General features: G+C 50.5%; 1 protein-coding gene across 1 annotated transcript in view; it reads right to left on the bottom strand.

Moving 5' to 3' along the window:
• Positions 1 to 1,200: 1,200 nt before the first annotated feature.
• LOC131582496 (uncharacterized) overlaps positions 1,201 to 14,390 on the bottom strand; it is a 17,627-nt gene continuing 4,437 nt past the window's right edge. The window contains exon 2 of the mRNA XM_058845767.1: positions 1,201 to 2,179. Coding sequence (XP_058701750.1) covers positions 1,880 to 2,179 — 300 coding nt within the window. The 3' untranslated portion in view covers positions 1,201 to 1,879. The remainder of the gene's footprint in view (positions 2,180 to 14,390) is intronic.

The following is a 14,390-nucleotide window of genomic DNA, read 5'->3' as shown; positions in this document are numbered from 1 at the left end:
GAAACAGCTCTCAGAAGAAGGACAAACTCTGGAGGAAACTTCCACCTCTGCTATGACCAGCTCAGAAAAACCCAACATGATTTTTCTGGCTGTGATTTAAACTTTCTTGGGGTGGGGGTGGCAGGGAGAAAAGAGGGGCAGAGCCACACGAGGGGCTGAGTGACAAGCCAGGAACACATCACCTTTCAGTGCCAAGGGCAAGCTCTAGGAAGGCACCCCCAGCTTGGTCATGCTCATCAACCACCACACCAACCTTAATTTGGGCTCATCACAAGTTTTTTTACCTTGGCTGTGCTCAAAACAAGGATTTCATGGTCATCAGATCCTTTTTGGTCTCTGTGTTCACTGATTGCCCAGAGGAATGGACACATCCAGTTTGGATGGTGGCTCTCAGGACCAGCCCAGGAATCCTTCGAGACCAGGCGAGCTCAGGTTGTGATTTATTTTTCTTTCCTGGGGTTTGTGACCGAATCAGACGGGAGAGAGGAAGTGAAGGTTTGTTCTTTCTGAAGATTTATTTCGTTACATCTGCAACAAGTCAAGAGGAGAACAGGGTAGAAAGGCTTTTGGTTTTGGGCCTGGAACAAAGCTCGGGACTTCAGATAAACAAATGGGGGGAAGGAATTATCAAAGAAAGAGCTGGCCACAGACTTTGTTATGAGCTTTGTGTAACAAGCTGAGAAACTTTGGGAACTCAAACCAAACTGAAAGTGCACAGGGGTAAGAGGGGAAGCAGATGATTGAGGTACCTCAAGGAAGAAAATGGGGATACTTGACGTAGAAAACACCCTAAACTTTGGGTTAGAGGACCCAGCAGCTTCTCAGGTGTGTGGTTGCCCTGTCATTGATTTGATAGCCATGGACACGCTCTGTTGGCTCCTCCAGGAGAGAAGTGGTGATGTTTTGTTAGTTTTTACATCCCTGAGACAAAACACAGGCGCTGCTGTGGGCAGGGATTGGTGACCCCGTGAGCTTCACCTCCCAGGTGTGATGTGTGGCTGTACCCACAGCCAGGAACTGCACCCAGACACAAGATTTTTCTCGGACTTGGCTGCAAAAATATCCTGTAATTTTGATTTTCTATTTACAATGGTGAGTAATTTTAAAAAAACAAAACAACAAACTGCATAACAACAATGTCACCCTGTCCAAGTTTCCACTTGGGTAAGTAGGTGTTAGTAACTCCTGCCTGATGCTCAGGATGGTGTAGGAGCTGAATTACTCTGTGTAGGTCAGTGGAAGTGGTGAAAAATAACAAAAGTTCTGAGAGAGACAGCATTTTTTAAAAGAAAAAAAATTTATTTCTCTGTAGGGAAGAAAAAAGGGGGGGAAAAAATGTTTAAAGTTTCATTTCCTCAGTGTTAAATTAACAACAGCAAAAGCCAGCCAAAGGAATAAAATGCATGTTAAGGAAATTTGAAAGAGTTACTCTGAAATTAATGCCAGCTTGCTTTGCTGAGCTCCTGAGTCACCAAAATCCCACAGGACACCTCCTAAAAAGCTCAGGCTCTCCACAAATCCTCAGGGTCACAGTGCTTCCCTTAGGAATGTGGTGCCCTGTGCTCGGGGAAGGAGAGATAACCCCTCCAGAAGGTCCCACCACAGGTCTGACAACACTTCGCTATGTTACCTGTGCTGAGTGCTCCTTATCTCCCTGATACTCTATCAGCCTGGCCAGGGCGAGGCCCCCCCGAGAGTCAAGTGGCTCAATTAGCAATAATTAGCGCAGTGAGAAACCTGCTCTGGGCTGGGATGGAGCAGCTCCGTGTCTCCTGGTCCCTCCAGAGGAGCTGCGGGGTTGGGTGGCCACTGGCCTGGTAGCCAGGATGGTTTTTGTGCTGTTGGTCCCCTTTTCCTGCTGGGCTTGATGGGGAAAAGCCTAAAAACGGGAAAAAGGTGGAGATGATTCCATCTGGGCAGGGAGAGGGCGTGGGAGCTCCCACCTCCACAGCTGTGCAGAGACAGGAATTGCAGAGCCATTGGGATTCCCAAAATTGGTCTTGCGAGGGATGGTCCATGGTAGGGGCTCAGTGGGGGCTGCAGCTCCTCCTTGGGGAGGGGATTTCTCAGTTTGGTGGGAAATTTGGAGGTCTGGGAGATGTGATCTCCTCTGGTACAGAGATAACAGGGATTTTCTACAGCAGCAAACCCCTTGAGATGCCCCAGTCGTCAGCTCATCCTGTAGGAGAAGAGAGAAAACCTCAGTCGGGGGGTTCAGGGCATTTCCCACACACACAGACTGCTCTGCAGGGCTCCTCTCTCACTCTCCCAGGGTTTTTGTGCAGATTTGGTTTTGCCTGCACCAATCACCCACCCCAGGGGTGAGGGTTGTGCAGTGCCCAGCCCCCAGCACGGCCAGGGCTGTCCCCTCTCCTCCTGCAGGCACACGGTTAAAACCCAACCTCCCCAAACCAAGGGCTGGCCGTGACAACCCTCAGCACCGCTGGCCAGAAACCTGCAAAGCAGAAGAGAAATGGTTTTGGTGGCAGAGCTACAAATGCTCCATAGAGCACAGCTTGTTTCGGGGCTTTTTAATGTGGTTCTGCGCTGACTTTTGGTCCCCTAATTCACAGCAGAAGCGGAGCAGAGCGCGGTAGAGATTGAGCATGAATCCCCTGCGCTGGGTTAATGGGAACAATTACAGAGGTTTCTTCTTTTTCTGCTGCCAAGCTGTGATATGAAATCATTCCCTGGGTTCCTGTTTCCACGGGAACAATTAGTTTCATGCCGTTTTGGTCTTAGACATCAATGAAGTGTTTAACTAAATGAAGGCCAACACTTCATAAACGTATTGTCTCACGCAATAATCAAGTAGCTACCAAGTGCCACAGCTAAATGCACTTAAAACTCAATGAAACCAACCCCACAAAACGCTCTGGAGCGTGTGAATATTTATTGATCTGATACAGCACATCACCCGTGAGCCAAAAATACCCAAAATTCCGACTGCGGCTGTTGAGGTGTTGGCGGCTTTTGAGCCAAGTCGCGCTTTCTCAAAGGGTCTGGTCACCTTGAGCCATCTCCAGGAGAGGCTTTGGGGACCTGTTGGGTGATGCTGAGGGATTTCAGCTGGCCCATCCTGTGGGCCAAGCCAAGGGCAGGGGACTTGCAGGACCTCGCAGCCCCGCAGTGCCGGAGCTCCCAGGGCCGTGCCTGGTCCCCGGCCGTCCTCCAAGGACTCCACATATTTCCTCCTTCAAAACTAAATATACAAAGAGTCCACACGGCAGGGAGTGGAATTCAGGGCTCTGCCCGCTCCCTCCCCAGCACATCTGGGAGCCTTTCCCTCGCAGAGCTGAGCAGCTGCACGGGAGGGAGGGAGGGAGGGAGGGAGGGAGGGAGGGAGGGAGGGAGGGAGGGAGGGAGGGAGGGAGGGAGGGAGGGAGGGAGGGAGGGAGGGAGGGAGGGAGGGAGGGAGGGAGGGAGGGAGGGAGGGAGGGAGGGAGGGAGGGAAACTCGGAGACACGGAGCAAAGTGAGGGCTGAAATGGAAATAGAATTCAGGGATGCTGCTGTGGGTGGCTCAAGTGGGACAGGGACAGGATGGGGAAGCTGGGCTGGGAGCTGGGCAAGAGTGACTTCCTGGGCTTCACTCCTGAAAATGAGCCACTCAAATAGCTCAGGAGGGGTTGGAGCAGCTCATTTCAACGAGATGTTAAGGAAGAATTCACTGTGCAACCCTCGATAGTGGACCCTGAATTCCTACTTCACTGGGCAGTGGATCACATCCTTTGTTGATACCAGCCCTTAGAGAGAAGGAAATGATGTTTTCCCTTCCATTCAAGAAGGATTTATACACAAAAAGAAATAGTAACCTGATTTCAGTTTAGCAACTTGAGAAAATCAGAATTTTGCTTGGAGCATTCCCTTTGACCCCTTTTCACTCTCTTGATTGAAATGTGTCCTGGGAATGGTGTGCTACACAGCCTTTCCCTGTTCCTGATGGACAGCCAGTCCATGCTCAGTGACCCTTTGCACAGCTGTTCCTTGGATGAATCCCCTTCATTGGCCCTTCCAGCCAAATGCAACAGAGATTTCGCAGAGAAACTTCACATGAAATTATTTTTTGCCCTGATCCCAGAGAACACTTCCACACAGGATGGAATGGTTCCTCCACGTGTACACAGTGGGCCCTCTCCATCCACTGCTGTCCTCTCTGTCATCCTTTCTGCTGACAAGCTGGCAGGTGCTGAATCACCTCAGCACAGCACAAAATATCCTGTGATGGACGAAGGAAATACTCAGAGCTGTTTCTCCATCCATTCACTTCCCTCTGACAGAGCTGTCTCTCCCCTCCTCTCCCATGTGCCCTGCTGCCATCTGATTTTCCTCCTTATTTATCCTTCCCTCTGGCTACACCACAAGCTAAAAGCAGCCTTGTTGTCCTAGGAAGGAACCAGGGCTGAAATGATGCCTGACAGGGCTGGCTGCCACATCCAACCCTTCCTCAATCCACTTAGATCCATTAAAACAATCAAGCAAAAGGGTGTGAAGCCACCCTCACCCAGGACACATGGAAGCTGGAGCTGTGTCCACACCTGATGCAGATTTCCAGCAAATCTGGAGAGGGGAACAGGCTCAAGTCTCCACTCCATGGCCAGTGTAAACATTTCCACGAAATCTCAGTGCAGAGCCTGCCTTGAATCTCTCCCTGCTATTCCCCACTCCCCTCTTACCTCCCAGCCTCCTGACCTTGCAAAATTATGGCTCTGGAGGGTCAGAGTGTGGGCCTGGAGCTGATTCCTGGGATTAGGGCTGGGTGGCCCAAGGGCTGGACAGTGCAGCATTCCTGCTCGGGGGCTCTGGCTGAGATAAGGCAGCCCCACACCGTGATTTACTCCAAGGAAGAGGAGTTGAGTCCTGCATGTTCCCTGGCAGACGAGGCAGGGCAGATTCTGCAGGATAAACCCCTTCCAGACTGCCAGTAACGGTTTGCTTTGGAAAAAACAAATTCAGTTCTGTACAGCTAAAAGCACCGGGCTGGGCTGGACCACAAGCCAAGCCTCACCCCCTCCATTCCCAAAGGCATGGGGATGCACCAGGGTGTGCTGAGCTTCTTTATTCCTGCTTTGCTTAACACTGGCCCAAATCCTCCAGGGTTTGCAACCTTCTCCTGGTTGGATTTCAGTAGCAAGGGGAGGCAGAGAGCAGCAGTGTTTCCAGGTGAGAAAAGCCATGCTTGAATTTCAGGGCTTGGCAGGGTCAGAGCTAAAAAAAGGATCAATCTCCCTCACCTGGCTGGAAAAGAGAGAATGAATTCCCAGCCCAGAGGTTCAGCAGTATGGAAAGATAACACAAAGTTAATTTCTTCCTTCTGGGGGGTTTAATTGATCAGTTTGGTGGAAGGATTGTATGTATGTCCTCACAAACAAACCCTCCCTTTTCCTTCACCTAATCCCTCCCATTCCCAGCACTCTGCACACACTGGGAAGAGCCAGCTCCATCCATGTGCAATCCCTCTGGCCATTCCCCATGAAGGGGAAACCTTCAGGAAGGTTCTTCCAGCCCCCTGCACATCCCCTTTGGAGCCCAAATATAACCCCAAGGCTCACAGCTGAGGAAACCTGCAGACATCAATGCACGGCCACCATGAAACCTTCAGATCTTCCTACACCTGCAGTGCTGGTCCCAGCTACCATCCAGCCACTTTTCCAGCTGGGACTGGTTCTTCCTCACATCCCATCTGGATGGCTCCAGATTCTTGCCTGGAAAGCATTTCCAGCATTTTTGGGATGTTACCAAGAGCTGCCGACACCGGGAACTGTTGCAAAATACATTCAAGGCGAGAGGAGTCTGAGTTAGGATTCCCCATCTAAGGTCACCCTGAGAATCAAACACAGGATTGAATTCTTTCAATGCACGGAAAAATTTCATGGAACACAACAGATGACTTTGGAATTTGAGCACTTGCTTCTTTTTTTTTCTTTTTTTTTTTTTTCCCATATATTTTATTACACAACTTCTTCCCCCCCGAAGAACACCAAGTTCTCCTCCCAGTTTGTGAACCAAAGCAGAAGAGGGGACTCTGACAATCTGGTCCTCAGCCTGTGAGGGTTCCTTTCATCGCTCCCAGTGATCTCAATCCCATCTCAGGGAGGTCACTGGAATGAGTCAGGTAACAAATAGAAAACACACAGTTTATGCAACAGCCTGAAATGAAGGAATCTCCCTTCGGAAAAACAATAGGGCCATTGTATTCCCCATCGGAGCAGCCTGGAAACTGCTCCTGCAGGGCTGTGATGAATTAAAGGCTTTTCTGCAGCTGATGCAGTTGCTGTTTGCTGCTAAGAAAAGCTGTCTGGGTGTCTGCAGCACGTTAAATCCATGAGTTCACATTCCCAGCATCACCAGAACTTGCAAAATGGTGCGGGGGAAGGAGATGACCAGAGCTGAGTGACTCAACCCCATGCTGACCTCTCCGGTTCCATGGGATGCTGCTCCTCCATCACACGGTGAAGGGAATTACAGCCAAAAGAGCTTCTGCTCTGACAGCAGAGCCTCCCACCCTGGCTGGATGGACACGAGGGCACTGAGAGCTCCTCTGCTGCCTGGGCTGTCCATAGCCCTGCTTGCTGGAGCCTGTTCTTGGAGGTGTTAAAGGCTCAGCTGAACAAATCCAGGCCTGACCCTGTCTAGAGCTGCCAATGGACCCGCCTTGAGCAGAAATTTGGGCTGGAGCCCTCTGAGGTGCCTCTGGATCATGCAGAGACCTCCTGAGTAGGGTACAGGAGGGCGTATCAAGGCAGCAGAGCCTTCCCTTGACTCCATTCCCATTTCTAGTGCATCAGCCTGGTTTTTATTGGACGTACTCTCCTCTTTTGGCTGGAAGAGGCCACCTGGCAGCAGCTATGGGACATTTCCAGTGGGCTCTGAAAAGCTGGAGCTGTCTGAGCACCAGCAATGGCTCCAAGTGCTCTGCCAGCACTTGTGCTGTGCCCCCAGCAGCAGCCAGGGCTCGCTGGGAGACAGAAGAGCTCCAATCCCGGGGCTGCAAGCGAGGAAGAGAAATGCCAAGAACAATAAGCACAACAATGCCATGAATTTCCTCCGCTGCAGCAGCGCTGAAGAAGAGTGACAGGGAATATTTTGATGGGCCTGAACAGTTCCTAGCATTGGTTTCACTTAAGAAATTCCAACTGGCCGTGTTTTGTTTTTCCAATGGCTGGAATTGCTCTCAGGGGCACGAATCGTTGGAGTGGATCCTGAGCTCCTGTCTTGCTGCTCCATGGGCTCCAAAGCAGTGAAGCAGCTGGGAAAAGGGAGCTGAATCCCGGGGAGCTGGCTGCATCCTGCATCCCCTTCCCAGAGCACACACACCCCGCGTGTCGTGCGGAAACTGGATGCACCTGCTGGAGGAGCTGTGTGGGGGCAGGCGTTATCCAGCAGTTATAAATCCTGGGGCTATCAACAGCCTTCAGTAAACATTTGGACAATCCTTCCTACCTCTCTCTCGTCCAAATATTTGCATCACACGGGGCTGCTGCCCGTTTCCTGACACGCTGCACAGCTAAGAATATCCTTGGATCCCAGGTCGGTTCCAGCTCGCTGTGATGGATGGGCTTATCGGATGAAACAAATGGTTCAGGGGGAAAGAAAAGGAAAAAAAAAATTAAAAAAATCTGTCTCCTGATAATAAATTCAGGTTAGGATGGAGTGAAAGAGCTTTCAGTGGGGAATGGTGTTTTTAGGAGATTTTAGGATCTGATCTGGAGCACCCAAGGGTTAACAATGAACAGCTCTGAGATCTTTTAGTGGAGTCTTCATTTCTTGGAGGAATTGTTGAAGATGCTCCTGAAAGCTCTTCCTTCCTGCTGGGTTGGGAGTGGACCCAAGGAGCTTTGGATATAAAAAAATCAACCTGCTGCATGGAGCCAGGTTTGGTGGCTCTTCCTCCAGAGCAGAGCCCCTTGCAGGTGAGTCACAGCAGGAATCACCAGTTTGTAACCTTCCTGCAAAACGTTCCATGCAGCAGAGTTGCCAAACAGAAATAAATATTTTTTAATTTTTTTTCTCAAAATGTCGAGAGAGGAAAACAACCTGAGGTCTCCTTCAGCAATTAAAAGGGTTTAGCAGTTAATTTAGTTTAGCAGTTAAGAGTTCTAAACACAAAATCTGTGTTTTGTGATTTAAGACCGCCGTGCTAAATAATGACTTTAGGAAGATTAAGCCTCACAACACAATAATTTTAGTCTTTTGCTGAAGAATTGACGTGGCTGGGGCTTTATGGCTGAACACACACCATAACAAGCCAGTGGATTTTCTGATAGAGTAGTAAAGAAAATAATCAACCCTCAGCTTAAGTGCAGGATAAACAGCAACCTGGGCTGGTGGAAGGTGTTGGAAGCCATGGCAGGGAGCTGGAACAAGACGAGTTTTCAGATCTCTTCCAACCCAAACCATTCCACGAGTTTATGATAAAACAGCTCAGGGCTTAAAGTGGCTTTTCCACTGCAGCTTCAACTCGGACTTTTTTGTTTTAATCTTCTGCCCTGTCCATAAACCCACCAAACCCACCACGAACAGGAGCAGCACAGCTCCCTGCTGTGAGAAGTTGGGCCATAAATGTATTTTCTCATCCTGATGCGGGACAAATCACAAGGAGGGTTTGCTCACCCCCCGGTAATTCCCCTCCGCCACCCCCCAGCATCTCCCTCTCCCCACACCCCGCTCATCGCTGCCTTCTGGGAAGCCCAAAACTCCGGCTCCTCTTTTTGGACAGACTAAACAACATCTGCAAAGCCGCCTGTCTCCCCTGCAGCCGTGTCGGGGGAGCAGAGCCGCTCCCGGCTGGGGACAGAGCCGGTGTCCCCGGGGAGGGCGAGCGGCGCTCCCGGGAGGTGCGGCCGGCGGAGCGGGGATGTGGCGGAAGCATGAAGCACCTGTTGGGAGGCTATTTAGGGATTAGCCGAGTGCTGACAGACAAATTGGCAAGATTAATAAGAGCAATCAAGGCTGTGTGGGCTCGAGCTGTGAGCTGACATTAATGTGACATCGCTTTCATCTGCTCTTGCCTCGCCCCGCTCGGCGTGGTCGGGGCTCCGGGAGAGCAGCGCGCTCGGATGCGGGGGTTACAGCCCGGGGGGTGTCTCTGGGTGTGTGACAGGGCAGGGGACAGCTCTCTGTGTCCCCCTGCCCGCGTTTCGGGGACCCCCGGGAGGTGCCGGTGTCCCCCAGCCCTGGCATCACCGCAGGGCCTACCTGACCCTCACAGCACCGGGTTATTTTGGGCGATATTCGCCTCAAATCCGCTGTGTTCGAGGTGGTTTGTTGTTGTTTGGTTGGTTTTATTTTTTTTTTCCTTTCCTTCCTGCAGAATAATCGTTTCATGTCACCGAGAAAACGAAATGCTCGCCCTCTATCAAAAAAAAAAAGAATAAAAAAAAAAGAAAAAGAAAAAGAAAGAGGGGAAAAAAAATCATAAGGGAATAAAGGCTAATTCCAGGAGCGAGGAGAGAAGAAACTCCTCTGCTCTCGCTCTGAGCTTCACACTTTGAGTCTTCGCTGTCTCGGGGAGATGGTTGGACACCCTAAAGATATTTTAAGGCAGAAAATGCTGTTTTCGGAGCACTCCTCTGCCTTCAAAACCCAGAGGGAATTCTCCCCTGCATCTCTAGTGCAGCACAGCCGTAGCACGGGGAAAAATCCGTGTCGGGCTTTTTTCATTTTCCCTTTCCCCCCCTTGTTTTTTGGAGCACCTTCCCTGCTAAAATCTGCCCCGAATTCTGTCCGCATCCCTTTCCAGGGATTTTCTTTGTTCTTCAGTCAATGAGGGATCCTAACAGTAGTAAAATATCTGAATATCCAAATCCTCCAGGTCCGCCGGGTTCTGCCGCACGGGCTCCTCCGCCGAGAGCTTTTGCCCACAAAAGGAAAGTGTTGAAAGCGAGGGAGATGCCAAAGGCTGAGCGCACGTTCGCTCCCAGAGCTCCTGGAGGGAAAAAAAATCCTCTCCCTGGGACCTAAAGTGGATCCCTCCGTGCTGGGGATTTATCGAGTGCGGGGAAAAATATCTGTAAAAATCGGATTTTTTAACTGTCAGCTGTTCAAACTTTCAAATGCAGATGGGGAGGGAGGGGGGGTGCAAGAATAATTTTGGAGTGAGGTTTTATGAAGAAAACAAGAAAAAGACTGACCTCAAACCCAGACTCTGAAAACAAAGTTACAGGATGATGGTTGCTGCTCCGACACACTCTAAAAATTAATTTTAGAACTCCTTATATTTTAATTTTTTAATGTAAATTAATGATTTTTTTTATTCTTAGTTGCATTTAAAAGGACTGGAGTTATTTTATATATGCGAACATATATATCGCATCCTAAATGAGTGAATTAACGGGATTTTTGGAGTAAATTTCGTGTTCTTTCAGTCTCCACCCGGGCAAGGACAAACCCCTGAGCACAATGTCCCCAGCAGCCGAGGTTTTGGGGGACATAATTCCATTTCCCACTGGGAGCCTTTCTGCGGGGTCGAGGTGGATTCAGGGAGAGTGAGATGAACTCCCCCTTTTCCCTGCCCTCCTCCAGGGCTCGTTTTGTTGGATTTATGGCTGAATTTTGGAGATTTTTCCCTGCAACCCTTCTCCATCCCCTCCTTCCCCACTGGAAAACCACAGGGCAAGGGCAGCCCCAGAGATCCTTAATTCCTTCCCGCTAAAAATAATAATTTCACATCATTTTTTTTTTAATCAGATTTGCTTCCCCAAAAGCGATTACGGTTGAAAGTACACATCTTCCACCAATCCGGCAGCAACACCGCGGGCATTCAGTGGTCTGTTTGTAATCTCAGCCTTTTTCCATTAACATAAACACGGCTCCAACCCAAATATACACGGCCACCTACGGAGCGAGCGCGGGGCCGGGCGCGCCGCTCTCCCCGCGGGGGTTAAGCCGGGTTTAACGTGGAAAACCCACGGGGAAATCGCTGCCGAATCTCTGCTCCCGCTCGTGTCTCTGTCCCGGGGAAGGAGCAGGGACAGGAGGAGCCGCTCCCGGTGTGTTCGTCCTTCGTGCTCCTCTCCGCGGGGCCCCGGAGAGCGGCGCAGCGCCCGGGCTGTTCTTCCCTCCCTCTCACCCCCGTTTTCCAAGGAAAAAATTAAATTGTGTCCTATTCTTGGTTTTGCGGGAAAATAATTCCCCTTTCCGTGCTTGCGTTGCTTTCTTTGGGGTTTTTGCTTTTGCGTTTTCTCTCTCATTCTGCCCCTTTTCTGTCTTTTTCGCACTTCTTTCTTTTTGTCTTTTCTCTTGTTCTTTTAATCGTTCTCTTTAAATATTCTTTCTTTCTTTCTTTCTTTCTTTCTTTCTCTTTCTTTCTTTCTTCTTTCTTTCTTCTTTCTTTCTTTCTTTCTTTCTTTCTTTCTTTCTTTCTTTCTTTCTCTCTTTCTCTCTTTCTCTCTTTCTCTCTTTCTCTCTTTCTCTCTCTTCTCTCTTTCTCTCTTTCTCTCTTTCTCTCTTTCTCTCTTTCTTCTCTCTTTCTCTCTTTCTCTCTTTCTCTCTTTCTCTCTTTCTCTCTTCTCTCTTCTCTCTCTCTCTCTCTCTTCTCCTCTCTTCCTCTCCTTTCTCCTCTTTCTCTCTTTCTCTCTCTTCTCTTTCTCTCTTCTCTCTCTCTTTCTCTCTTTCTCTCTCTCTCTCTCTCTCTCTCTCTCCCTTCCTTTCTCTTTCTCTCTCTTTGTCTTTTTTCTCTTTCTTTGTCTTTCTCTCGCTCTTTCTCCTTTCTTTCTTTCCTTCCTTCTGCCCATTCCGTCTGTTCCCACTTTTTTATTCTCTGTTCTCTCTCCCGTCCAGCACAATCTCTCCACACCCATTTATTCACTGCAGAATTCGGAAACATTTCTGTTTTCCTTTCCTGGGGCTGCGGGACAAACCAGAACCAGGGCTGTGCTCCAGCTCAGCTCCATCCCCTCTTCCCGATGAGAAATCCCTTTCCTGCTGTGCCAGCTCGGCTTTCCCCAGCCCGCCTGTGTTCGCCTCTCTCGCCGCCGCTCCAGCCCAGCCGGGAGGGTTCTGACACCGGACCCGCTCCCACTCGGGACATTCCGATGGCTTTTAGGGCTCAGCTCACTCCTGGATGTCCCCACGCGTGGGGAGAGGGGACACGGGGGACACCCCGCGTGTCCGGATGGGGAAAAACTCCTTCAGCCCGCGGTGCTTTGAGCGAAGAGCTCAAATTCGATCCTTTCCAAAGGAGAAACGAATAATCCTGGAAGGGAAATTCTTATGCCGCAACCTCAGCCCCCGGGCAGCACCTCTGCCCGCAGGTATCCCGCAAAATCTGCGGGAAAAAGGGATCTGAAGAAATTCCTTCACTCCCCGATTTTAGAGGGGGATACTGCAAAATTAGTTGGTGCATTTTAACAATTGAATTTGAGGGAAATTAAGAGAGAGGAGCTGAGGGTGCTGCGCAAAACGCGCTGGGAGTTTTGCAATTTTCCGAGAGGTTCTGAGAATGGGAAAAGCAAAACCATTTCTGGGTTCATTATTCGAATTTTTAGTGAGATCTGGGCCAGGTTTGGTGCGGTTTCTCTTTATTTTAGGTAGGGGTGTTTTGTCGTTGTTTTCAGTGGATCGTTCTTTCGGTTTTTTTGGCGTTTTGGGGTGTTTTTACAGAATTCTTCCCAATTCCTCTCTGCCTTCCCCACACACACATCTACCCCAAAAGCCCCAAAATATTCACAGTGGGAAGATGAACATATCAACGCACCCGTTCCCTTCCCGTTCCCAGGATGATTCTCCCCAAATAAAAATCAATCCCTTTTGCTGCAGAAATCGTTTAACCTCGGGCACCACAATCCTTGCTGGGGAAAGTTTCCCCACCTTGGCTCGGGCATTTCGCGTATCCACAGCGCACCTTTCCCGGGAACTCCAGCCGAGCTTTTCATTCCCTGCAGAAGATTTTTCTAAAGCCCCTCCAGGTCTCTTTTAATATTTACTTGGGGGCTGGCTGTGCAAAAGGGATCGATTTTCAAGGAGCTGCTCTGTTATCAGGAGGTGGGAAAGGCGATAAGCCAAATTTTGGTGTATTTTAACTCTGCTCTGGAAGCTGCAAAGTAGAGGGGTCCACGAACCTGCACCACCCAAAGGCGCTGATGCACATCATTATTTGCGAATTCTAGCGGTAGAAAACAGCTTTTTGTCGGGAAGGCTTCCAAGGAAAACCACCCGCAGGTCTTTGGAAAGAGAGAATGGGCGAGAGAGCGGTTGTTCACAGCGGGAATTTCTGACGGCGTTTGTGAGCCCCCGCTTTGTGTTGGGAAAGGGGGAACACGGAGATTCTGTACGATATTTACTGGAGAAATAAGGTTTAAAAGATGCAGGCTACCAGGCCGTTGTGCCGCCCAGCCCCGCTCCCGTGAGGTTTTCCTTTCTCCACCGGAATACTCCGAGTTTCCCTGCAGTAAAAGCTGCTCTTGCAAGTGCTCTGTCCCTGGGCACCGTGAGCAGGGACAGGAGGGTTCTGTAGCACCAGGGAGCCTCTCGCACGGCGGTTTTGCTCCCCCGGGCAGGGTGGTAGCTCCGGGGACATCCCTGTCCTCAGCATCCCTCTCTGTTCGCTGTCCCCGCGGCACCGCCGTGCCCTGCCCGGGTGGTTCTGCCCGCTTGGCACAGGTGACAAAGCACAAGGTCCCTGCTGGGGACCCCGAGCCCTGCCCAGGGCAGTGCCCGGCTCCTGGAACCCCCTCTCCCCCCGGGCCGGGTGATGCTCGGTGGTCCCGGGTTGGATAAAATCCTTTCTCCCTCCAAGGAGCCCACCTGGATCTGCACCCCGGGGCTCGCGTGGGTCCCCCCAGCCTCCCCTCGGGGTTTTCCTCTCAGAGATCGCGCTGTCCTCACCCCCAGGCTGCTGTCCCCTGGAAAAGGGAGGCCGGATCCTTCCCCCAAACCCGCCGTGGTTGTTTCCCGCATCTCCCCACGATATTTAGGAGCGATCCACTCCCCACCTTGCCCATTATTTATCCGATAATGGATGGTCCCTGCGGCTTTTGGCACCCGCGGAAGAAAATAACCTGTTCCTCCTTTATATGGGATATTCCGTTTTCATTTCTCCCACCTTTCCGTGCAAACGGATTTTGTGGGACATCCCAAAACGGGGCTGATGACCCTCGCCTGCCCGATGCTAAAATTCCCCCTTCCTCCAGCACCGGCACATTGATGGGATTTCGAAAGGGTTTGGTTTATACTTGGGGGAAAAAAAAACCCAAAAAACCAAAAAACCCAGCAACAGCCAAAAAAAAGGAGTTTCATAAGGCTGGAAATAAGGCTGAACCCTGTGGAATTCCCTCGTCCTCCTGGTTTGGTGGAGACCCCGGCCTGGCTTGGTCCAGCCGGACTTTTGGCATCGGGAGTTGCCGGGGACTGGAGGTGGTTCCCGATGCCAAAAAGCACAGCAGCGATCGA

Source organism: Poecile atricapillus, chromosome 10 (genome assembly GCF_030490865.1).
Source record: "Poecile atricapillus isolate bPoeAtr1 chromosome 10, bPoeAtr1.hap1, whole genome shotgun sequence".
NCBI lineage: Eukaryota > Metazoa > Chordata > Aves > Passeriformes > Paridae > Poecile > Poecile atricapillus.
Note: the sequence above shows the minus strand (reverse complement) of the source record. Positions and strands in the feature narration are given on the sequence as shown.